The sequence below is a fragment of the Heterodontus francisci genome, chromosome 4 (assembly GCF_036365525.1).
Source record: "Heterodontus francisci isolate sHetFra1 chromosome 4, sHetFra1.hap1, whole genome shotgun sequence".
In the NCBI taxonomy this organism is placed as follows: domain Eukaryota; kingdom Metazoa; phylum Chordata; class Chondrichthyes; order Heterodontiformes; family Heterodontidae; genus Heterodontus; species Heterodontus francisci.
This window is the reverse complement of record NC_090374.1, coordinates 146,154,288-146,181,699: the sequence shown is the minus strand read 5'-3', so window position 1 is coordinate 146,181,699 and position 27,412 is coordinate 146,154,288. Positions and strand designations below refer to the sequence as shown.

The 27,412-nt window shown below is 42.0% G+C and overlaps 1 protein-coding gene across 1 annotated transcript in view; it reads right to left on the bottom strand.

Annotated features, from left to right (window-relative positions):
- Positions 1-27,412, bottom strand: part of slc24a2 (solute carrier family 24 member 2) — a 297,402-nt gene that overhangs the window by 12,339 nt on the left and 257,651 nt on the right. Inside the window, exons 7-9 of the mRNA XM_068028910.1 lie at positions 21,569-21,712; positions 11,767-11,856; positions 2,239-2,405 (exon numbers count right to left, since the gene is read on the bottom strand). Coding sequence (XP_067885011.1) covers positions 2,239-2,405; positions 11,767-11,856; positions 21,569-21,712 — 401 coding nt within the window. The remainder of the gene's footprint in view (positions 1-2,238; positions 2,406-11,766; positions 11,857-21,568; positions 21,713-27,412) is intronic.

Genomic DNA, 27,412 nt, shown 5'->3' with positions numbered 1-27,412 from the left:
TCTCCTTGTACCTCCCCCTTTCCCAATCTATCACAATTAAGATAATAATCTGCCTTTCTGTTTTTACAACCAAAGTGGATAACCTCATATTTATCTACGCTCTACTGCAACTGCCATGCATTTGCCCACTCACCCGACTTGTCCAAATCACATTGCAGCTTCTTTGCATCCCCCCACAGCTTTGTGTCGTCTGCAAACTTGGAAATGTTACATTTAGTTCCCTCACCCAAATCATTAATATATATTGTGAATAGCTGGGGCCCAAGCACTGAACCCTGCGATATCCCACCAGTCACTGCCTGACACCTGGAAAAAGACCTGTTTATTCCTACTCTCAGTTTTCTGTCTGTCAACCAATTTTCAATCCATGCCATTCTATTACCCCCAATCCCATGTGTCTTAGGTGGGACTTTATCAAAAGCCTTCTGAAAATCCAAATACAACGCATCCACTGGTTCTCCCTTATCTATTCTACCAGTTACATCCTCAAAAAACTCCAGTAGATTTGTTAAGCATGACTTCCCTTTCGTAAACCCATGCTGACTTTGCCCAATCCCGTTTATGCATCCAGAACACTTGGATGCTATCACATCCTTTATAATAGACTAGCATTTTCCCAACTACTGATGTAAGGCTAACTGGTCTGTAGTTCCCTGTTTTTTCTCTCCCTCCTTTTTTAAATAGTGGGGTTACATTTACCACCCTCCAATCTGTAGGAACTGCTCCAGAGTTGATAGAATTTTGGAAGATGACCACAAATGTATCCACGATTTCCAGGGCCAATTTCTCTCGTACTCTGGGATGTAGATCATCAGGCCCTGGGGATTTGTCAGCCTTCAGCCCTATTAATTTCCCTAGCACTATTTTTTTTACTCATACTGATTTCCTTCAGTTCCTCCCTCTCATTAGACCTTTGGTTCCCTAACATCTCTAGGAGGTTATTTGTGTCCTCCTTTGTGAAGACAGAACCCAAAGTATGTGTTTAATTGTTCTGCCATTTCTTTGTTCCCCATTATAATTTCCCCTGTTTCTGACTGTAAGGGACCTACATTTGTCGTCACTAATCTTCTCTTCACATATTTATAGAAGCTTTTACAGTCAGTTTTTATGTTCCCTGCAAGTTTACTCTCATACTCTATTTCCCCCCGCTTAATCAACCTCTTTGTCCTCCTTTGCTGAATTTTAAACTGCTCCCAATCCTCAGACTTGCTGCTTTTTCTGGCAATTTTATAAGCTTCCTCTTTGGATCTAATACTATCCCTAATTTCTTTCGTAAGCCACAGTTGAGCCACCTTTTCGGTTTTATTTTTGCGCCAGACAGGAATGAATAATTGTTGTAATTCATGCACACGTTCTTTAAATATTATCTATTGCCTATCCGCCGTCAACCCTTTTAGTAAAGTTCCCCAATCTACCATAGACAACTCGCGCCTCATACCTTCGTAGTTTCCTTTATTTAGATTCAGGACCCTAGTTTCGGATTCAACTACTTCACTCTCCATCTTAATGAAGAATTCTATCATGTTATGGTCGCTCCTCCCCAAGGGACCCCACACAAGACTGTTAATTAATCCTTTCTCATTGCACAATACCCAGTCTAGGATAGCCCATTCTCTGGTTGGTTCCTCAATGTATTGGTTTAAAAAACCGTCACGTACACACTCCAGGAAATCTTCCTCCACAGTATTTTTGCTAATTTGATTTGACCAATCTATATATAGATTAGTCACCCATGATTGCAGTTGTACCTTTATTGCATGCATCTTTAATTTCCTGTTTAATGCCATCCCTTACATCTCCACTACTGTTTGGGGGCCTATAGACAACCCCCCACCAACATTTTCTGCCCCTTGATGTTTCTTGGCTCCACCCATACAGATTCCACATCATGATTTTCCGAACCAATATCCTTCCTCACTATTGCATTGATTTCCTCTTTTACTAACAATGCTACCCTTCCTCCTTTCCTTTTTTGCCTGTCCTTCCTAAATATTGAATACCCTTGGATGTTCAGTTCCCATCCTTGGTCACCTTGCAGCCATTTCTCCGTAATCGCTACTATATCATAACCGTTTATATCTAATTGCGCTGTTAATTCATCTATTTAAAAGCCTTTTGTGTAATGTTATTTAGGACAAACAATGCAATCATTATTGTAAAGTTTTTTTGTTAATGAAATAAACAGAAGTGGCAAAAATGATTTAAAAAGTATTTTGAAATTATTTTTCGTGAACTTACCCAACTGTAATGTCAAATATATTGCTTCCAACTGAACTGGACACTGCCATATCACCAAGTCCCTTCCGTGCTACTATCACGCTCGTGATGAGGTCAGGAATAGAAGTGCCTGCAGCTAAGATTGTCAATCCCATAATCTCTTCAGTGATCCCAATTGTCTCCCCAACCTACAGAATTGAAAGTGAATATTTCTTTGAGTGATATCAGTATAAAGAAAAAGCTTGTAACTTCATCAACATACATATACAGAAGGTCAGTGCACTGAAGCATCATTCAATTTATTCTGCTTAAACAATTCCTGGAAAAAGGGATTAACTCAGTAGAGGATAGATATTAAGAAGCTTGAATCATTTTCAGGGTACAGTTTAAGATATTAGACTGAGCTATAAGCATAAAGTAAGGAGTCAATTCAGAATGAGAGCAACAAATCACAATTTGAGATAAATATCTTTGAAAGCAAATCATCTCAGCAGAGTATTTTGTAGAGATTATTGCATACTGAAAAGGTTAAGGTATCTTTCATATATACATGGTAAAGCAACTTTCTGACCATTGAGCAATTTTTTATTTCTTTAACGACAGATCAAGCATTAATGATATGAAGGACAGTAGGTTGTAGGCAGGGCAAGTACGGAGGCAAAGAAAATAGTGGTCTGTGGTTATCAAAAAACTAGCGATGCAAGCCACAGGTAACCATAAATGTGAAATTTCTTTTGTTGCATTACCATTTTTAAAAAAAATGTAGTCTTGTAAAGGTTTCATATAATTTATCCAACAGCTGTGACAAATTCCAATATTTCCAGTTGTGCCTCATGAAAAGTCACTGTGCTGTTTTGATGGGTAAACTCTCTGAAGGTGGGACGGGTTGGGAAATTGCCTTTGAAATTGTTCTCATGAGATATCATTTAAAAGAAAACATTTCAATTTGTTAAGGTTTGACGTCTGCATTTAACGACTTCCACAACTCCTTCTACACTTTAGTGGCACTTCAAAGAAGGCTGCTTCACGTAATACCCAACATAGTTGTATGTGAATTCATAACCACAGCAGAGAGAACTGCAGCAGCTGGTGGGTAGTCCATTCAAAACCCCATATCAGTTCCATTACTTTTGTGAGTTGCTGAGTAGTTGCCATGTGGGTTAAGGAGAAAATCAGACAATGGGAATCTGAAATAATTACCTTGTCTGGACTCTCATTCTTATGGGATAACATTTCACTCCTCACAATACATGGATTAATATACTGCTCTATGGGTCAATAGCACACTTTTAACCGATGTACAAATTCACTATTGATGCTGAACATCTCCCATCCAAGTCCACTGGAATCATATAGCAGAAAATTTTCAAGAAAAAAACACTTGATTCTCTTCCCCCTTCCTGTGTACTCAGTGCACAAAGGTTATCTTCCTTTTCCAAGTGGTTGTCAGAATGGGATTTCTTCAGTTTCACTGTAGGTTGTTTGACTACCTGTCTTGCTGGCCAATATTCCTCCCTCCCAGGAGATCCAAACAAGAGATGTTGAATGGCAAAAAAAGTATAGTCACTTCTGGTCACAAACCTTGAATTTTTGCTATTGGCATTGTTTTCAATGGCAGAACAAATTAGGTGAACGGTTTGGGAAATAATCCTTCCAGCTGTATCTACATTGAGTAGGTATCCTGGTTTTGAGAGCATTTAAGACACTGTAGAACATCCATAGATCATGGACATTGATACCCCGAGCAAGCAAAGCAGTACCCACTAACAACATTAGAATCAATTATTAGGAGAACTGACAAGCTAAACCACTCAACAAAACTCACTACTACAATGTGCCACATATATTATGAATGTACTGTACAATATATTGTAACAAAGTAACAATAAAAATAAAGGGCTGGGGATAATCCAGTTTTGATTGATGGGATAAAAATCTCCCTTTTCACAGTGTAAAGGATGAAGAAATATCTCATCAATCTCAAAGCGGTTCCCTTCTAGTGAGTTAGCATGGGAGTATGAACACATCTGAATTAGTCTACAATGTCTCTGAACTGACCCAACATTTCTCCACAAAAGATCCCCACAATTTTTAACCAGACTATTGTATTTTTCCAGTGGCCAGCACCATGACTGTTTATTAGTGTGTATTCTGTCTGATATTCCTAGCAACGCTGACACTTTAATTTGATGACTAAACCTGTGATCTGTAAGTATTGGGATACATGGAACTAGGAAGAACATGTTCTGAAAACTGCATAATATTAACCAGTATTGAATAGGGTTTGCAAGCCTGGACTCCTGGGCAATTGAATGTTTTTGGGATTTCAGAAGTGACTGCTTTTATCACAAGTAGCAAAAGTTTTTATTGGCAGTATTACTGCAAAGTTTGAGTTTGGGTTTAGTCATCCTGCTGGGACAAAGTAGAAACAGCTCAACTCTACCCTTAGAACATATTATACTTGACTTGATTTTTGATGCCACTTGCAGCCAGATGATGAGCACAACATTTATGAAAAAGCACAAAATGGAAAAAAGCACCAATATTGAAACACTCTTGATGAATGACAGTATCCACCGATGTTAATTCATTTCCATCACACTATCAGGCAAAATGATTCTTCTCAATCAGTTCTCCCGATGGTGCAAGGCATGTTTAGATAAATCTATTGAAAGCATACAAAGAGATAAATACAAATCCCAAAGATAAATAATGCTAACTTTAAACATTGCTCTTTTTAATGGTTTAATCCTTAAAAAAGCACTGCTTTCATGAGATGGTGGCAAACAAGTTAGTAAAAAAGATTTCTAATGGCAATATTTGTGGATTTACTTGTACTGATATTCCTCTATCCATTAAGTTTGCAAAATCTTTAACCCATTTGCTTCACAAAGGCATCAAGTGCAAGCACAAGATCCACAAAAAGCCTGCCCTGGCAGACCCCTCATTTAAGCCTGTTCCTGCCTCACTGAAATGAGTTCTTCCTATCTTAACTATTTTTCCCCCCTGTCCAGTCTCTTCCCACCTACATCTGTGACTCTTCTGATGCCCTCTGTCACCAACAGTTTCCAGTTTCCTGGCCCTAACCGTCTCCTTTTCACCATGGACATGAAAACTCTCCACACTTCCATCCCCCACCAGGATTATCTGAGGGCTCTCCTCTTCTTTCTTGAACGAAGGCCTAACCATTCCCCACCCACAACCGCCCTCCTCCAGCTGGCGGAACACATTGAAAAAATTCTCTTTTAACTCAACTCACTTCCTCCAAATAAAAGGTGAGGCTATGGGAACCCGCGTGTCCTAGTTATGCCTGCCTTTTGAAGGATGCGTGGAATGTTCTTTGTTCCAGTCCTACTCAGGCCTCCTCTCTCACCTCTTGTTCCAGTACATTGATGACCATACTAGTGCCGTTTCCTGCTCTCACCCTGAATTGGAAAATTTCATCAACTTTGCTTCCAATTTCCACCCTTCACTCACCTTCATATGGTTCATCTCTGACTCTTCCCTTCCCTGACCTCTCTGTCTCCATTTTTTTTATTCATTCGTGTGATGTGAGCATCGCTAGCAAGGCCTGCATTTATTTCCCATCCCTAATTGCCCTTGAGAAGGTGGTGGTGAACTGCTATAATCTATGTGGTGTATGTATAAGTGCAGTTAGGGAGGAAGTTCCAGGATTTTGACCCAGTGACAGTGAAGGAATGGCAATATAATTCCTGGTCAGGATGGTGTGTGGCTTGGAGGGGAACTTGCAGGTGACAGTGTTCCCATACATCTGCTGCCCTTGTCCTTCTGGTGGTAGAGGGCACGGTTTTGGAAGGCGTTGTCGACAGAGCTTTCACAAGTTGCTGCAGTGCATCTTGTATATGGTACACACTGCTGCCACTGTGTGCCAGTGTTGGAGGGAGTGAATGTTTAAGATGGTGGATGGGGTGCCAATCAAAAGGCCAGCTTTGTCGTGGATGGTGTCCAGCTTCGAGTGTTGTTTGAGCTGTGCTCATCCAGGTAAGTGGACAGTATTCCATCACACTCTTGACTTGTGCCATGTAGATGGTGGGGACAGGCTTGAGAGAGTCAGGAGGCGAGTTACTCGCCGCAGAATTTCCAGTCTATTTCCTGCTCTTGTAGCCATCTATATGGCTGGTCCAGTTAAGTTTTTGGTCAAAGGTGAACCCCCCCCAGAATGTTGATGGTGGGGATTCAGTGATTCAGTGATGTTAGTGTCATTGAATGCCAAGGGGAGGTGTTTAGATTCCCTCTTGTTGGAGATGATCATTGCCTGGCACTTGTGTGGACCGAATGCAACTTACCACTTATCAGACAAGCCTGAAAGCTGTCTAGGTCTTACTGCAGGTGGGTATTGATAGGATATCAACCAATATTCACTGTAAGCCCACTGACTCCCATAGCTACCTTAACTACACTTCCTCACATCCTCCTTCTGTAGGGACTGTATTCCATGGTCCCAGTTTCTCTGTCTAAGGCACATTTGTTCTGACAATGCCACCTTCCATACCAGTCCTTTTTCGTCAACCGACATTGACAGTGCCCTCCACCCTGTCTGTTCTATTTCACCCACTTCTGTCATACTCCATCCCCTCCCTCCTAGAATGATGATATTGTTCCCCTCGTCCTCACCTTCCACTCTACCTCTATATTCAATGGATCATCCTCCACCATTTCCACCACCTCCAGCGTGATGCCACCACCAAACACATTTTTCCACCCCTTCCCAATTATGTATTCCAAAAGGGATTGTTCCGACCATGACACCCTGGTCCACTCCTTTTTTTTTGCTTTCAGATGGGAGATGGTCATAATTCTGCCATTCACACCTCCTCTAGACACATCTTTTGTCCCATTACCACTCTCTTTGGCCTTGTGCCATGAATCATTTTACCCATTTAATTTCTCCTGCCTTCCACCCTATCATAGATCTTCTCTTTTGTTCTCTTTCCCACTCTTCCCCCATAAAGCCTAACATCTCTAACTTTTCACAGTTCTGATCAAAGATCATTGACTGAAACTTTAACTGTTTCTCTCCCCACCGATGCTGCCAGACATACTAAAATTTCCAGCATTTTCTGTTTTGACTTTTATTTATGCAAGAAATAGTGTTGAGAACATGTAGAGGTTTTGTAGCACCACTTTGCCAGCACAAACTGGGCACAGACAGTGAGACAAGAGGGCAAACTGGTCAGTCAAAGTCTCGATCATTACTGGTCCTCAGGACCGCTGGCCAGGCTGCATACAGGCCTTTAAAAATTGAGCACAGTAGGCCTAATGCAGACAAATGCCCCAGCAGGATTCTTGAACTGATGTCAGGCCTCTTATTAACACACACAAGGGCCAGCAAATCTGTTTATGATGACCACCTGCAAAGCTACCTTTACTAATCTGGCAGCACTCAATTGGGAGTGATATGTTGCACCTGGAATTGGTTCTTTTTATTGGTTTTTCACCCAGAAAACAAGCAGGAGGACCAATTTTTGTCCATATCTAGATTATATGCATTAATAACCAATTTTACAGTGATTGACACAATAACATTCTTATTATAAGGGTTCCAGGACCTTTACAATAACATAAATGTTATCCATTTCCCTTATGAAATCATCCCAAAACTACTATCTCTATGTCCGCTTCTGAAAAAAAAACCCTTTCCCAATTCAGTTACAACTACACTTTCAAAATCCCTACTGTCTACCCTTTGGCCCTTTATTCACCACATTTCTGCAGCTACCGATCTGCTCAACCACACCCCATCTCCAACCTCCTTTTCCTCTCCAAAGTCTTCTAATATGCTGTCACCTCCCAAATCCATGTTAAGCTTTGCCAGAACTCCATGTTTGAATCCCACTAATCAGGTTTCCATCCCTGCCACAGAATCAAAATGGCTCTTCTCAAAGTTAAAAATGACATCCCATGTGACCGTGACCATGGTAAATGATCCCTCCTCATCCTTCTGAGCCTGATGGCAGTCTTAGACATGGTTGACCACACCATCCTCCTACAACGCCTCTCCACCGTCATCCAGCTGGGTAGAACTTCACTCGTCTGATTCCATGCTTATCTACCCAGTTGCAGCCAGAGAATCAGCTGCAAGGATCTATCCTCAGCCCCTCCTATTTCTCATCTACATGTTGCCCCCTGTCAACATCATCTAAAAACACAGCTTCAGTTTCCATGTGTATGTTGACAACACCCAGCCACCCAGCTCTATCCTACTGCCACCTCTCTTGACCCCTCCACGGTCTCTAAATTATCAGTCTGCTTATCCAACATCCAGTACTGGATGAGCAGAAACTTCCTCCAAATATTGGGAAGACCGAAGCCAGTATCTCCGCTACAAACTCTGTTCCCTTGCCACCGAGTCCATCCCTCTCCCTGGCAACTGTGTAAGGCTGAAGCTGAGAGTTTGCAAACTTGGAGTCATATTTGACCCAGAGACAAGCTTCCAATCACATATTTTCACCATAACCAAGACCGCTATTTACACCGCCATAACATTGCCTGACTCTGCCCTTGCTTCAGCTCATTTACTGCTGAAATACTCACCCATGCCTTTGTTACCTATAGACTTGACTATTCCAGCACATGTCTGGCCTGCCTCCCAAATTCTACCTTCTGTAAGTTTGGGGTCATGCAAAACTCTGCTGATCATGTTCCAACTCGCACCAAATCCTGTTCATCCATTGTCCTTGTGCTCGCTAACTTTCACTGGCTCTCAGTTAAACAACGACATAATTTTGAAATACTCATCCTTGCTTTCAAATTCCTCCATGTTCCCTCCCTCCCCATCTCTACTCTCCCCAGTTCCACAACACTCCTCTAATTCTGGGTCTTGAACATACCCAATTTTAAATACTCTTCCAATGGCGGCTGTGCCTTCAACAGCCAAGGCCCGAAAGCTCTGGAATTCCCTCTTTAAACCTCTGAGTCATGGAATGGTTACAGCACAGAAGGAGGCCATCTTTACCATCTTTAGGGCGGCACAGTGGTTAGCACCGCAGCCTCACAGCTCCAGCGACCCGGGTTCAATTCTGGGTACTGCCTGTGTGGAGTTTGCAAGTTCTCCCTGTGTCTGCGTGGGTTTTCTCCGGGTGCTCCAGTTTCCTCCCACAAGCCAAAGACTTGCAGGTTGATAGGTAAATTGGCCATTAGCAATTGCCCCTAGTATAGGTAGGTGGTAGGGAAATATATAGGGACAGGTGAGGATGTGGTAGGAATATGGGATTAGTGTAGGATTAGTATAAATGGGTGGTTAATGGTCAGCACAGACTCGGTGGGCCGAAGGGCCTGTTTCAGTGCTGTATCTCTAAATCTAAAATCTAAATCTTACCTCTCATTTCTCCTTTTGCAATGACTCCTGACAATGCAGAGCATGCGCAGGATGATCATCGACATCAGTGCATCTGAACATTTGCCAGCTTGCCAGTATGAATCTGCGCATGCATGTGGTGACGTCACCATGTAATGACGCCAGTGTTTTCACCCCTCAATGCCCACCATTGACGCCTCCATACATCCCAAGAATACCCTGCTTCCTCCCACAATCACCACTTTCTTTACCCCGCTCCCTCGTGTGATCGTCACCTCAGTTTCAGCTTCTTGTCCCTGCTCCTTCCCGTGCCCGTCTGCTTGCTGCTCCATCCCACTGTTCTGCTCGATGCTTGCTTCCCGCCTCGCCATTCCCACTTCCTCGTCTGCCGCTTCTCCGAGCGGCAAGGCAGGGAGTCAGTGGCCAGAGGGAACGGCAAGCAGACGTGTGCAGGTCAGAACGGCAGGATGGAGCGGTAAGCAAACAGGAGCAGGAGTGGGTGGTGAACGGAAACAGTGATTGCGGAAGTGAGCAGGAAGCTGAATGCGGCGATTGAGGTGGCAATCGCAGGATGGAGTGGGGAAGAGAAACGGCGATTGAGACAGTGATTGCAGGAGGGAACGGGGTACTGTTGGGGGAGGGGGCAGTGATCGCGGTCATTGATGGGCTCAGAGTTCAATTTGTTTTTTGTGTCAAATTGAGCAGTGTCATTTTTAGTACTGGCAGCTGCCTGAGACATCACAGACAGTGACAGTTCTGTCGATTAAGCTACATTTGCGCATGTGTCAATACTGCGTCATCTAGTGGTTGCATAGTCAGCAAACACAGCCTCCTCCTTTAAGACACTCCATAAAACCTACCTCTTTCACCAAATTTTTTGTCAACTGCCCGAATATCTCATTATATAGCTCAGTGTCAAATTTTGATTGATAACACTCTTGTGAAGCACTTTTTACTATGTGTCAAGAAAACACTATATGCCAAATGAGAAATATTAATCGGTTGAAAACTTACATTAGGCTTTTAATGGGAAAACTCCTACTGTTAACTTTTAAAAACTGGCAGCCAAGATGACCACTGCAATCTGCATCTGAAATACCAGATTAAATTGGAGACGAGCGTCTAACAAGGAGCCCAGCCTGAACAATGCTTTGGCCAACTGAGTAGATTATCCAGATCACCCTCGTTAGCAGGACATTCAAAGATATCTTGAGGCATTCATAATCTCTCCAGGGGGTAAACACTGACAAAATATCACCCGAGAAGGGTTTTGGGTTTCAGACTTTGGACTTCATTAAAAACAAAGGGGACTGAGAGAACCATGTGACCATCTGACCATCTCTAAAAAAAAACTGGGAGTTTTGTTACACAGACAAGAGACAAGCACTAACTGAGTGTGCAGCTGCAGAAAAGGCTGTGTTGCCTCCCTTTCTTTCTCCCCCTCTCTCCAGAAACCATCAAGTTTGAAAACAGTCTGCAACTGTGGACTCTTCAATCCTCCAAACTGTTCAACCAGAGACCAAGGGAAGAGAGCCACCTACAAGTCTGCCTTCAAGAAAACCTTGAGCAAAGCAGGCTGCCACAAAGTGCATTTTGACCAGCCAAGGACTTCAAGAATACAACTTCAGCCAGAAGACCACCAAATCATCCAACTCCACCGGTGTATTTAACATTTATTTACTTCAGGACTTTAATCCAACCCAAAAAAAAGCTACTTTCCACTTTGCAATCTATTTGTGTGTATGCGATTCTCATGTGAATATGTACGTGAATGTGTAACGTATTTATTATTTTTAAATCGGGTTTAGATTGTCAAGTATAATAAACTTAGCTCTTTCTTGTTTAAACTCAAGAAAACCTGTCCGATTGATTCTTTCATGATCACATTAAAAGGTAAAAGATAAAACACTCACTGAGGTGGTGAGCACAATCACTGTTTACAAAGGAAAACCCTGTTGCAGTCAAATAAAAGGAAGGACAAGGGGGGCAACTGTGACTCACTGTTCACCTTGGCCGTAACAATAGAGCTCTGTAAATATGAGTTGCTTTTGATATTGCAAATGATAAAATGTTTTGTCAATCATTTTTGATGAAGACTCTTCCTTTTTAAAAGGAGTAATTATGTTAAAACTAACTTTTTCATGGTTACTTAATGGGCAAGGGATGATACTTACATGGCAAAACTCTACTTTAATCTTTGGCTAATAATTACTGGACATCATTGTGCTTACCTGGTGTGCCCACCAGACCATTAGATAGGAAAAACCTGCAATCCAGGTGATTGACCCAAGGAAGGAAAGTACAAAATATTTCCGTAAGTGCTGCAAGACAAAACAAAGTTTGGATCAATTTTGAGTGGATGTGCTTAAACTAGAATATCTCAAACTCTTACCTGGGTATCCTGTGGTAACCATCAATAAATAACCAACTTTCTGGTATTAATCAATTACTTTAAGCATCAAGCAAATTATTCTTTTATTAATGACAATAAGTTCCCCCATCCAGCCTTTCTTTTCTGCCATTGCCTGTACCACAGACCAACTGAACCTGAGATGATGAGCAGCCAGGCACGTTTATATTGCCCATCATTCCGGATGCCCAAGGCAAATATAGCAATAGCTGGTTTTAGGGATTTATTAACATCTCGACTGGGAATGTACTATTTGTTCTGTGTAGTTCTTGCTTTTGTACAGAAGCAAAACCAACACATCCTTCAGCAAGTGCACGAACCAAGGGTTACAGTAAGTGAAAGCAAAATACAGAGGATGCTGGAAATCTGAAATAAAAAACAGTGCTGGAAATATTCAGCAGGTATGGCAGCATCTGCAAAGAGAGATCATTAACTCCGTTTCTCTCTCCACAGATGCTGCCAGACCTGCTCAGTATTTCCAACATTTTTTTAGTTACAGTAAATGGCCCGCTTTACAGAGAATTTAAAAAAAAATTTGGTGATGAGTGAGAGCCATAAAAAATGTTCACTGTATCCAAAAATGTTGATCCTAAGTGGCGCCATTGCATTAAATATTCAAAGAGGGTCTTGTTCATTCTATTGTAACCGTTCCAATCTTAAATGGACTAGTAATTCAGAGGCCCCGGCTAATGCCCTGGGTATACATTCAAATCCCACCATGGCAGCTGGTGAAATTTAAATTCAATGATAAAAACCTGGAATTGAAAGCTAGCCTCAGTAATGGTACCATGAAACTATCGATTGTCGTAAAAACCCATCTGGTTCACTGATGTCCTTCAGGGAAGGCAATTTTCCGTCCTTACCTGGTCTGGCCTATATGTGACTCCAGACCCACAGCAATGTGGTTGACTCTTAACTGCCCTCTGAAATGGCCTAGTAAGCCATTCAGTTGTCAAGGACAATTAGGGATGGGCAACAAATGCAGGTCTTGCCAGTGACGCCCACATCCCATGAAAGAATAAAAAATCATTTAAGAGCAACAGGGAGCTCCTCCAACGTCCTGTCTAGCAGCCACCCCATGACCAAAAAACAGATGAACTAGTTAGTCATATTATTGCTATGTGCAGCTTCTGGATTTGTCTAAAGAACAGTGACTGTGTTTCAAAAGTCATCCATTAGTTATGAAGCGTTTTGGGATGCGATGAAGGTGTGAAAGGTGCTACATAAATTTAAATTCTTCTTTTTCTTCCTTTCAATGTCCCTGTTCCATGTCCTCAGATGTTCCCTAACCAATCCTTTTCTCAAGTTCTTTTGGTAATGTCAGTTGACAGCTCTTTTATTATTAAATCCAGCAGTTTCATTGTAACCTCTGAAATGCCTGAAGCAAAATTGGCAAAAGATGCTTTTACATTTAGAAGAGTGCAGGGTACAGCAAACAAGTGGTTCCACTGGTGACAACAGAAACACAATCTACATTCTTCCGTCAACTGTGGAGACAAATTTGTTCTGGGGTTGTATGAACAGCTGGAGGTTTTCTCCACTCCTGGCTTGTTAAACGTTCAGAGCCAGTTTAGTGAGTTTGATATTTGATGTCAATAGTTCAAATAATATGAACACCATCTGATTGAAACAGAGAGCCATAAATGATTCCGTGTCAAGCTTATGGATACTGGTGCCAGATGAGATCCACTTACACAGCAGAGGTATGGACATTATAAAGTGGGTCTTTAATTTACAATGCTTTCTTTCCTCAATAAAATAGGTGCCTGCAAAACAAAACGTAGATTTTCTTTTTCCTTTTGAGTTTTATTTTCTTGTTTTCTCCCCTCTGTTCTCTTTCTCTCTGTTACTCTTACAGGGTGTAGCTCCATAGGCACCAACAGTCACACAGAGGTTTGAACAAGTACTATACTTTAGATGTGAGTGTTAAAATAATAAACATTCGATCATCACATTCGAGCTTAATCTCTGTTTCAATTAGTGTCCGCATCTATGCATTTTCCGGAAGTGATTACTGGATAAAAGCTAGAAGCACAAAATCTAGGCTGTTTGGGGAGATTTCAGGAAGCACTTCTTCATACAGGGCAGTGGGAATATGGAGTCTCTCACTCAAAAGGCTGTTCAGGCTAGGTCAATTGAAATTTCAAAACTGAGATTGTTACTCAAGCAACTATTATGGAACTAAGGTGGGTAGATGGATTCAAGATACAGATCAGCCATGGTCTAATACAATGGAGTAATAGGCATGAGGGGTCGACACCTTTTTCTGTGTTCCTAATCCCTGGATGATTTTTTCCCCCTTCCCTAGTCCAGAGGCAGTAAGGCCAACTCTCGTACTTCTACAACTATCCTGGTTGAGATCAACTAACCCAGCGCACAGACCAGTGATTAGACCAGGAACTTGCTTGGTCTGTGTTGTACAGTATGCCAAGTCACCTTAGCTTTTGTTTCATCTCAAACTTATGATTTAACTGTTAGAACTTTATGACTATTCTTGCATTAATACAAACATGAAATGAGTGCAATTTATTTAGATATTATTCATATCACACTACTTTTAAAATTCATCTCTCATTTAAATTAGACTGTTGAGCTGTGGACATGATGTCGTCCTCGGGACTGGAGTGAGATTTAGTCGAGTTTAAGATATGTGGGACAGTGAATGCAGGCTGCTGAACACAAAGGCTTCTTCTTTATTCTGTTTTAATTTCACTTTCCCTTTGTTAGCATGTGTGTTCTATACATATTTCACAGCAGCTCCAAGTGTACACAATGCATATTGCAATTGCAAAACACTACAACATTACATCCCTCCCTTTCTTAGTAAATGAGATACTGTGTTTCAATGGATAGTTTCCAAAACTGTAAACAAACTTAAACACAAATAGTTCATCGCGTAACAGTCACTTAAGCACAGTGGGTGTTTTCTTTCATGAGTAGGATATCATCTGACATCAGATGTAGTCTCATTTGAATCATGTTCTTCATCTGAGATGATGTCGGAATCAGATTCAATGGTTGCAAGTGGTGTTTTCAGTGCTTTGAAGAATGACACGTTTCTGGAGATGATTTGAGAATTGCTCTTTGCAGTGATCATTGATCCTTGTGTGTTAGTCACAACAAATGGTTGGATGTCATAAGAGGTTGTTTGTTTCCCAACATAACTATCATGTTTCACAAGTACTTTCTCTCCTGGCTTAAGCGGTGTAGCTCTACGTTTCATGTTTTGCTCTGCATTTACTTCCATTCGATCCTTCTGTTCTTGATCACATTTGCATACATATTGATCATTAGCTCCACAGGGTGGCTCAGGTAGACGTGTGCGCATAGGAGGTGCAAAGATGAGTGTAGCTGAAGGTTTTCCAGCAGTCAAGTAAGGAGTCACTCTAATTATGAAGAAAGTGATATACCTCTTGCTGCCATGACTTGTTCTCAGCTGTGGCTGTATGTATCACTTTTTTCAAGGTTCGCATAAATCTCTCGACTTCACCATTAGCTCTTGCCCAATGGATTTTCCTATGAGTGAACCCTAGGTAGTTCACGAATTTGCTGAACTCATTGCTGTTGAATGGGGGGTCCATTGTCACTTCTTACCGTTTGAGGGATTCCAAAGAGCAAAGATCTGGTCAAGCTTTGGGATGACTGCTTTGGTTGAAGTTGACATATTAATTCCACAATTGGGAATCTACTGCAGTCATCAGTGACAAGCAAGTAAGTGTTTATCTGTGGGCAAATATGCAAAGTCAACGCTAACTTCAATCCATGGTCCTGGATGTAGTTTGGACAACTTGAGAAGATCATGAAGATTTAACATTGTGGTTGTTTAACATGGGCAAGCACTGACTGACTTTATGCTCTACCATGCAGTCAATTCCCGGGAAGCATACCTTTTCCCTAAGGAGCTGTTTGTTTTTCATTATTCCTCGGTATCCTTCATGTGCTATGTTGACAACACATTCCCTCAATGAATATGGAATGACAATACAGTTGTTGTGTCATATGAGATCAAATGTGGTTGTTAACGGTGAGCTCATTTTGAACATTGTAAAGACCTTGTAACGTGCGAGTGATTTCATTTGTAGACACTTTCTTGATCACATCTTTCCAGTTTCGTGATTTCATAGCCTCCAAACATTGTTGCAAAGCCTCATCTTGTTTTGTTGCAGCTTTGATGTCAGCCAGCTTTAGCAACTTTGGCACCGTATTTATGTTTACATAGTTAAGATATTGTTCAGCAACCTTTTCCTCACGACGAATAGGATTGACTATCGGCAGATGTCTCAAAAGATAGTCCACTGGGTTGAGCTTGCCTGGCTGATACTCAACATGGAACTTGTATTCCTTGTAATTTGAGTATCCAACGTTTTTTTTTTTAGTTTTTAGAGATACAGCACTGAAACAGGCCCTTCGGCCCACCGAGTCTGTGCCGACCATCAACCACCCATTTATACTAATCCTACTCGAATTCCATATTCCTACCACATCCCCACCTGTCCCAATATTTCCCTACCACCTACATATACTAGGGGCAATTTATAATGGCCAATTTACCTATTAACCTGCAAGTCTTTTGGCATGTGGGAGGAAACCGGAGCACCCGGAGGAAACCCACGCAGACACAGGGAGAACTTGCAAACTCCACACAGGCAGTACCCAGAATTGAACCCGGGTCGCTGGAGCTCTGAGGCTGCAGTGCTAACCACTGCGCTAACCACTGCGTTCTATTCAAGTGGGTGGGTTTGCTATGCGGATTGTTAAACAAGCTCACTAGTGGTCTATGATCGGTTATTACTTTAAATTCGTTTCTATAAGTAAAGATGAAAATTTAAGCTACCCCATGTGATTGAATAGCATTCTGCAAATAACATTGTTCGATGAGCGTTAACTATCTGCTTATCATCGCAATGATTGATGGGTTGCCTGTCTTGTCTTTCTGTATGAGAACTGCACCTAAGCCAACCGGACTTTCTTCCATGACTACCTGTGTGGTTTACTCAGGGTTGAAATAAGCATTTGTGCAATTTGCTCATTTGATCTGGCGTACTGTCTGCCGGTGTGATTTAGTCCATTCTCAATTGGTGGTTGCTTTTGGCAGATCACGTAGGGGGAGCAGATAGTGTAGTGAGGTCATGAATGAAACGACTGCAGTACATGATGAGCCCTCGCAGACTCCGGACTTCTTGCATGTTTGTAGAATATGCAGCATTTGCAACGTCTTCAACTTTCTGTGGATCTCCTTCACCACTGAACACATGACCAAAAAATTCAATTCTGCTTTCATTAAATAAGCACTTGTCTTTGCTCAAGGTGAGGTTACATTTTCTGAGACATTGTAGGCATGCATGTTGGCGTGTCTCGAGTTCTTTCTCAGTGCGACTGTAGATGAGAATGTCATCACCGATGTTCAGCGTACCTTCAAGTCATTAAAGTGCAGATTGAATCATGTGCTGAAATACCTCAGCTGCAGAATTGCCTTCAACGTTGAGCCTCTTGTATCGGAAAAGTCTGATATGAGTGGAGAATACAATAAGGTATCTCTATTCTTCTGCAAGCCCGATTTGATGATAGCCTACATTGAGGTCAAGTTTATCAAAGTGTTTGGCACCATTCACTTTCTCTATGATAGCATCGATTGTTGGTGTCAAGTATCTTTCTTGTTGTTTGTGAGATGACTGTTGTTGCTTTGCAGGTGGCTTCCTGGCACATAAGCGATGAATAGTGTTCACAGGAGGAGTTGAAATTGGAATGTGGTAGTTACTGTTGGCAGCCTCCACTTCAGTAGCTCTGGACTCAGAGCAATAGTGAACTTGCTAATGCCAACAGCTCTGATAACTTTGTCTTTCTCAAGTGCTTTTCAGCACAGTTGAATGGAGAGACAGCCTTCGATTATTTGTGTTTTGATTGCCTGTTTGACATGTTCAACATACCAAAGTCACATTGCGTTGCCTCAATCGCGTGCAATATTGGGCAATTGTCTCGTTTGCTTCTTGCTTAGTGCTTCGGAAGATGATGGCTTCGTATATGATCTTTTTCTTGGGCATGAAGTAGGTCATCAGTGTATTTTTTGCTGAGTTGTAGTTATTTTGCTCAGGCATAAGTATCTCAAAGATATCCTCTAATTCTCACCTCCAAAGTGTAGAAGCAGGCCTTATTCGTGTTGACTGCGATTGCAAAACCTGCCATTATGCCTTCGAAACGTTGCAGCCACTTTCGCCAATGTGGGAATATAGACAATGGCTCTGAATGCACATCGAAAGGTGGTAGGTTGGGCTTGGACAACACCATATTGATCAGCAACACAGTGATAAAGGATCCAGGATCGCTCTCCTTTAGAACAAACTTCTCTGCAATGATCAGAGATTAAAATTGTTTTTTGATTGGATGTTTGTTTTGGAGAGATCAGTGAAAGTATACATTGTACAAGCTTCCTGTGTGTCACTCGAACATAGCATTTTGAGTTGGAGACTGTCTGTAAAAGTAGACAAAAACCTTCCAAAGATTTCATCCCTGAAAGCAATGTTTCTAGTTTTCACCATCTGTTTCTTTTAACCTCGTCGTCATTGTGGTGTTGTCGAGACTTTACTGAGGGCTGACCGAGTTTAGTAAAAGATATGTGAGACAGAGACTGCTGAACACAAAGTCTTCTTTATTCAGTTTTATTTTCACTCTCCCTTTGCTAGCATGTGTGTTCTACAGCAGCTCCAAGTATACACAATGCACATAGCAATTGCAATTTCAATACACTACAGACATGTGCTGTGTCCCCAGCTAGCTGATAGGAAGTACACCTCAGTGTCAGGTCACTGCTTTGATGGTAGCAACCCTCAGCTAAGCCCAGGAAGGGTGTTGGAATGGGCTAGGGAAGGCCATTGTTGTGCCTATGGAGTTGAGGGAGCATTCCTGCTCCTCTTGGCTCCACAGGAAGGGATCCTTTTACAGCTGTTAGGCCCCTAGATTACATGTTTAAAGAGCCAAACACCTGTTTTAGTCTTCCGCCCAAATAGGTGCAATAGATACTATTTTCTACCAACACAAATAAGATTTTAAAAAGCTGATTTTTCCAGTGACTGACTAGGAATATCTCCTCTAAGTAATGAAGTTGGTATCACTTGCAGGATCAAACATTTTGATATGTGGCACCCTCTATTTAGCTTGCTGCAGAGAAAAACCATCATAACCTTTTAGTGATTCAATTTTCAGGTTTTAAAGGGGCTCTGACTCAAAATCAACTTGTTCAATGAGCAGTACAGGAGTGCATGCAAAGAGGAGCACCAGACTTACCTAAAAATGAGGTGTCAGCCTGGTGAAGCTATAACACAGGACTACTTGCATGCCAAATAGCAGATGCAGCATGCAAAAGACAGGGCTAAGTGATCCCACAACCAATGGATCAGATCTAAGCTCTGCAGTCCTGCCACATCCAGTCATGAGTGGTGGTGGACAATTAAACAACTGATAGGAGGAAGAGGCTCCACAAATATCCCCTATGATGTGGGAGCCCAGCACATCTGTGCAAAAGATAAGGCTGAATCGTTTCCATCCATCGTCAGCCAGAAGTGCCGAGCGAATGATCCATCTCGGCCTCTTCCTGAGGTACCCAGCACTGGATACTGCAAAGGCTATGGGTCCTGACAACATTCCGGCAATAGTACTGAAGACCTGTGCTCCAGAACTAGCCGCGCCCCTAGCCAAGCTGCTCCGGTACAGCTACAACTCTGGCATCTACCCGGCAATGTGAAGAATTACCCAGGTATGTCCTGTGCACAAAAAGCAGGACAAATCCAACCCGGCCAATTACCGTTCTATCAGGGTACTCCCAATCATCAGCAAAGTGATTGAAGGGGCCGTTAACAGTGCTATCAAGTGGCACTTGCTCAACAATAACCTGCTCACTGACGTTCAGTTTGGGTTCCGCCAAGGCCACTCAGGTACTGACCAAATTATAGCCTTGGTCCAAACATGGACAAAAGAGCTGAACTCCAGAGGTGAGGTGAGGTGAGAGTGACAGACTTTGACATCAAGGCAGCATCTGACCGAGCATGGCATCAAGGAGCCCGAGCAAAACTGGAATCAATGGGAATCGGTGGAAAACTCTTCACTGGTTGGCGTCATACCTAACACAAAGGAAGATGGTTGTGGTTGTTGGAGGTCAATCATCTCAGTCCCAGGATATCACTACAGGTGTTCCTCAGGTTAGTGTCCTTGGCCCAACCATCTTCAGCTGCTTCATCAATGATCTTCCCTCCATCATAGGGTCAGAAGTAGGGATGTTCGCTGATGATTGCACAATGCAGCACCATTTGCAACTCCTCAGATACTGATGCAGCCCATGTCCATATGCAGAAAGACCTGGACAACATGCAGGCTTGGGTTCATAAGTGGCAAGTAACATTCGTGCCCCATAAGTGCCAGGCAATGACCATCTCCAACAAGAGAGAATCTAACCATCTCCCCATGACATTCAATGGCATTACCATTATTGAATCCCCCACTATCAACATCTTGGGGAGTCACCATTGACCAGAAACTGAACTGGAGTAGCTATATAAATACCGTGGCTACAAGAGCAGGTCAGAGGCTAGGAATTCTGAGGCGAGTAACTCACCTCCTGACTCCCCAAAGCCTGTCCACCATCTACAAGGCACAAGTCAGGAGTGTGATGGAATACTCTCCACTTGCCTGGATGGGTGCAGCTCCAACAACACTCAAGAAGCTCGACACCATCCAGGACAAAGCAGCCCGCTTGATTGGCACACCATCCACAAACATTCACTCCCTCCAGCACCGATGCACAGTGACAACAGTGTGTACCATCTACAAGATGCACTGCAGCAACTCACCAAGGCTCCTTAGACAGCACCTTCCAAACGCACGATCTCTACCACCTAGCAGGACAAGGGCAGCAGATGCATGTGAACACCACCACCTGCAAGTTCCCCTCCAAGCCACACAACATCCTAACTTGGAACTATATAGCTATTCCTTCATGGTCACTGGGTCAAATTCCTGGAACTCCCTTCCTAGCAGCACTGTTGGTGTACCAACACCCCAAGGACTGCAGCGGTTCTTGGAGCTCACCACCACCTTCTCAAAGGCAATTCGGGATGGGCAATAATTGCTGGCCTAGCCAGCAACGCCCACTTCCCCTGAACGAAAAACTCAGGATGATCCATTACATACGTGTTGCTGATTGGAATTTCCTCAGGGGTTCTCCCAATTGACCAACAAAACTTTAGGGGTAACCCTGCAGTTTTGCACCAGATGTCTGCTGAAGTTATGGCAGCCAATCAGGAGAGCTCCTAAGGAAATTTCCTGGCCTGTGACTTCAATCATCTACAAACAGCTTCTTCATTTGCCTGAGAAACAGACGTGTTGTTGCTGCACACTGTTGTTTGGTACTTATCTGGACACTCTTACCTAACATTGATATGAAATAACTGCTTTCAATGATTAAATAGTGATGTCTCGATGCATACATAAGAGAATTTGATTTCATAGGCAACTGCTTGTTGGAGGAATACATACTTAGACCTTGCTAGCAAAGATCAAAAGCATTAGGCAAAAACAAGAGCGAGAGAGAGGAAAGAAAAATGAGAGAGAAATAAAATCGTACAGATGCTTACCTTTTTTCTGACGTCAGGCACAGTGATCCACACTGGAAGGATAATAGGCAGTACAACTAGGTAGATAAATCGTTTCCGTGGTGTATCTGGCCAAGCCAAGCTAAGTGGCTGGTCTTCATCTTCGTTCTGTGTGGCAACTTCAGCCTAATAAAAGAACTAACTATAATTAGGAACTCAATTCAATATTTATTGCAAGTGTAACACAATAAACATATAAAGTATAGACAAAAAAAATTATTTTCATTGATTACCAAGACTAACCTATTGCTCTGTTAGCAATGAAATAATGGCTGAAAATGCTCATTCAACAGTGTGGATAAATAACAGATTAAAACACTATGCTGACTGAGGAATGTAAGCTTCTATTGGGTTAAAATTCTCAATACAGCACTCATATTTTTGAACATCATGTTAAAATGTTCACACAGTCCTGGGCTTTGTACGAAAACAGCTTTAATCTTAAAATATAGTGCAGAAAAGCACCCAGGTTTTTATGTGTTTGAAATGTTCTAATCCTTCCTGTTCACATCGGGAGCTGGGGTGTCAGGGGTGGGAAATGTTGCCTTGTTGTTGTGTTTGTATTAGTAGCATTGTACAGCGTTCTAGAGAAAGTCTTAGACTCCGGTAAAGGTCAACTAACAACTCTATTATTGTTATAGTTACTATACACACTCTCTGCAAGCCACCTACGTTCGCATCTTTCGTGCTGCTATACCTTCTTCCCCAGCCTATCTGATGTGACCATTACATCATTGCTCGTACAGTGGGAGGGGTCCTTCTCACTGTCTTCAGTATTAACCCCTTACATCCTAATACTACATCCTTCACTCTCCAACCCCCCCAAGTTTTTAATCCAACATTTTTTTAAACATATATACATTTATGTTTTATCTACTACTGCTCTCTCTCCTGCCAAGTCTGACTTTACAGATTCAGTCTCACCGGAAGTTTGACAACATTCCCCAATCTGGTTGTAATCTGTCTGGGACGATCAGTAGTCTTTGTAGGAAATCAAGGTTGCTGACTTGCTTTTCTGTTTCTATGGGTTGTAGTATTTTGTTCGGTTTGGGTTTGTTCATCTTCATCTAGATGCTACAGATGGATTATTGGCTGCTGCTTTTGCAGAATAGGAATGATATTCCTTTGACATACGATCGCAGATAGTCTTCAGTTTATGGATTACTGTACCTTGTCGTTCCAGGTCACATATTCAAACTTTCTGGCCATTGTTTAATTTGGGTAAGCTTCTCACTCGAAACCTCCTATTGCAATTCCTGTTTTTTTTCCTTCTGTAGGAGTTTTCGCTTCCTCAAACTTTCTCAGACTTGAGACTTCAATCCAGACATTAATTGTTGAGGTAATACTGGAAACTGTGTTCTTAACTTCCTTCTCATTGGTAATTCTACTGGTGATAATCCACACAGCAGTGGCTTTGAACAATAAACTAGGAGTGAGATAGGAAGATCTTCATTTTTCTTTAGTAAAGATTTTATGGTTCCAACACCTCATTCGGCATCACCATTGGACTGTGGATACTTTGGTAAGCTCATGAAATGCCGAAAACCCATCTTCACAGCAAACTGGATAAAACATTCATTTGGCAACTGCGGTCCGTTGTCTGATAATATTTCATCTGGAATCCCATATGTTGCAAAGATATCCATAAGGATTCTGATGACAACCTCAGTGATCATAGAATGTAATCATCTTACTTCTATTCACCTGGAAAAGTAGTCAATAATGATACACGACTTCCCACCAAACATGATTAAATCCATGCATAGCCTTTGCCAAGGTCTAGTTGGAAATCTGGTAGTCAACAGTGGTTCACACTGTTCTGGCCTCTATATCACGCATGTCTGACAGTCATTGCTCATGGTTTTGATATCCTTAAACATCTGGTATTTTTGGGCTCCCTCCGTCTCCATTCATGACCTTGGCGGGGTCCAAAAATTCATCCTGGGCTCTGATTCGAATTCGACTTCTCAGTAATTTTGATTAGCAGATAAATAGTCAATGGATGACTGGATCATTTTCTTTTTACAATTCTCAAGCACTTGCAGAAATGATCATCTTGCAAAAATCTGCCTCAAAAAACCTTTTTTATTATTGAGTTTATAGTATAGTAATAGTTTATTGTATTTGTTCATCACTGAAGCGATTGTCAATCACACCATTGTCAGACCAAATCCTACTTGCTCAGTTTTATTTACATGATTGATCAATCAAATATTCATTACATGTCTTAAGTGATTTAGAGCAGCTCCTACTTATCCAAGTCAGTTATTCTGTGATATACTTTCCAGTCACACAAAATTAAGAGACCACAGGTCTGGTTTTCATGAGCTCCACCTGGCAGCGATGGGGTAGTGCTATTCCGAAAATCACAGGGATAAACTTACTGCCCCGTCCCAGATTCACCAGCCACCATTTTGTTTAGGATTGCCCAGGCAGTCTACCTGTTTCCAGAGGGGCTCCACATCAAAAGGTATGTAAATTGATGTCCTGACATACTTGGACCAGACACTTCTTTGAGATGCCAATGGGTGTAAAATGCCCGGCACATGTTCTGCCCATTAGCACCAAGCATAGTGACCAAACCAGCTTGCCTTAAAGGGACCACTACAGGCCACTCAGAAAACCAGAAAAGGTTTTTTTTTTAAATACTGATTTTTGTGGGACCGGGAGGGTCATGGATGCTGTGCATATTAAAACGAGGCTGGCCATTAAAATGGCTGGTCTCTCTCTTTGAAGAGAGTGGCCAGGCAGCACAATTGCGCTACTGTCTCCCATCTGATAAGTTAAAATTGACCCCTATGTGTCTTAGATAAGGTATATATACACACAAGTGCTTCATTTCAGACCTGAATAGCCTTTGCAGATTTCAGTATGTACACTATATAGTTTATCATATAAGCTAATTTCCCATGATTGACTTTAGTTGCTTATCATGCTGTAGTATTGGAAGAATGTGCAGAACCATAGACCATTGTTTTTTTGCAATTGGAAAGTGCGAGGTCTCAGTTGGTTTATGCTCTTATAACAGTATCCACAATTGTTACAGTTATGAGCTACGAATCATAAAGAACAAGAGGAAGCGATCATACATACATAAATACATAAAGGTCACTGAAAGAAATGTATGAGGAACCTTTTTACTAAATGATTGGTGTGTATGTGGAACAGATTATCACCAGTGGGTGAAACAAGAAACCTTAATGTAGTTCAAGGAAGAACTAGGCAGGTTCTTGCCAAGATTACAACAGTGACTACACTTCAAAAGTACTTAATTGACTGTAAAGCACTTTGAGACCTCCTGAGGTTGTGAAAGACAATATAGAATTGCAAGACTATTTTCTTTAAACAGAATTCAAGGTTATTTGAAATGCGCCAAAGGAATATTGTGGATATTTAGATTCAATGGACCCAAGGTCTTCCCTGGCTGAAACTGTTAAAATGTAGCCATTATTGACCCTTAGCCAGGGAGATATAGGTAACACATCATAAGGGCTTTAATGGCTTGCGTTTAAATCAATTGTATTACAATCCTGGATCAACTTCATTTGCTGCTCAGGTGTTTCTGGATGATTTTTTTGGTCCATTTTTTAAACATTTCTAGCTACTTATTTTATGAGCCACTAATAAGAACGAAAATAAACTCATATATAGTGAGCCTTGCAGACCATTACCATGATTGCAATGAGTGGATTTTGATTACAATCATAAAGACCCAGTGATTAGATGCATTTATTTCTGATGCTGTAACTTCTGCTTTAGATATTGAGAAAATACAACTGCCCTCATTGCAGCTGCACTCAGAGTAAACCAGAGATACAGTATATCTCTGTGTAACAAATTTTGGTTAACTTTTTAATTTTATTATGTATGTAATTGTTTTTAAAAGTGTTTTTTGATGAATGAATAATGATGACATCTGTAGGTGATTTAGATGGATGGAATTATTGGCCTCAACAGCATAAAGGAGTGGAACTATCAACAGAGACACTGTGATTAACACACATATGCTTCAGTTTCAACTGTTAATGAGGGTAAATTTTCATGCCTTCAAAGCTTGTGTCCTCTTGGAGTGGAGTTTTGTCTAAGGAAATCACATGGGTACAGAGCATGATTAAAATAAAAGGATAAAATAGTGGACTGGACACATAGATTTGACATATGGGCCGGAATTTTACATTGTAGCGGAGGCCCCGGCCACCAGCTAAAAGGTTGGGGACAAGCCTGCCTCCGCCAGGCCTGAAAGCCATGCAGCGATTTTGTGTGGTCCAGGCCATTAATTGGCCTTGGTTGGGACGTCCACCCCAAGGCAGGAAGTTCCGCCTCCAAGAGCTGCCGGCAAATCAGAGGTGTAAGAGGGGTGGGGTAAAATGTGTGGGGTGGGGGTTTCGGGCCTCGCCAGGGACAATTGACTGGGCCCTCCTTGCGACACAGGGTGCCCAATTAGGAGGCACCCCCTCCGAGTATGCATGGAGGCCGCCAAACTTGGCGGCCTCCTCAGATGGCGAATTGCCCAGCTGCTGCTGGTAAAATACCAGTGGTGGCAGGAGTAGGCCCTTAAGTGGCAATTAATTGGCCACTTAAGGCCTCAATTGGCCTGGGGCAGGCGGGCCGTTTGCCACCTCCCCCAATACTGGTAAAATGGCAGAGGGGGTGGGTAGGCGACAGGAACAGCACCACCCACCTCCCATTTGATTTTACGTCCCCCCCCCCACCCACCCCCCGCCCCTGGCCTCCAGCCTGCTTCCAGGGGAAGTGTAAAATTCCAGCTATGCTCTCAGCAGGGAAACTTCCATGCTGAGACTGTAGAATTGATGGGCTTACTCATACTTTTACTCCTCAGTAATTGCCCCAGTCCAGCAACACACCCCAGCCACCCAGTCATTTTCTGTTCAAACAAAAATACAAATATTAACCCAATCCCACTTTCCAAATCATCAGGGACAAAAAAAAAACTATGATACTTTGAAATTACCTGAAAAGGGAAACACAACAGCAATATTCCCTCTTGAAAAGCTCATTCACAAAAATGGTTGCACTGGCAGGAAAAGCGTGTTTACCTTTTATCAGATATAAGGCTGTTTTAAAGGGCATTTACATTACAAGCTTAAGTTTTATGCAAAATGAGTTTCTCTTCATAAAAATATCAAACTTGTGTGGGCATTAAGGACAGAATTGACTTCAAGTAAATCAGGATGGGTTTCCTTTTCAGCAATTCTCACTCCACTTAATCCCACTGTCAGATTGGGCCCAGATGCTGGATTAAGGCTGCATTTAGACAGTGGGATCAATCATCCTCGTGCGGCTGAATTTTGTTTCCTGGGACATTAACACGGCCTGCGTATACTTCTGCAACAGGTCCTGCTCCTGGCACTAGAAGTCCAAGGAGGAATTTCGAGAAGAAAGAAAACACTTTGCACTGATGCTGCAATTGTAGTGAAAATACCCCCTTAGGAACAGACAACAACAAATACAATGTGCTTATACACACTTGGAGCATTGGATGGTGGGAAAGAGAATTACTTTTAAAAAAACGTTTTAACATTTTGAATAAACTGTCTTGTTTGTTGACAGCTACAGAAAGAGGAAGTAATATTGGTGGTGGAGGAAGTGCAGGTTATGATAAAATATTAGCGAAATTTGTTGCAAAATAAAATATCGGTATGAAGATCTATGATTTTCATTATTTTTGGTCCCTGCCTGCCTAGGTTCCACAGAATTTTCCACTTTTGCAAATTTTGCATTTTCCCCTCTCTCGCACAGTGGAGCTTGTGATCTTGGTTCTTTCACTGTAACCTGTAGTGATCAAGAATGACACATCAGCCTGAA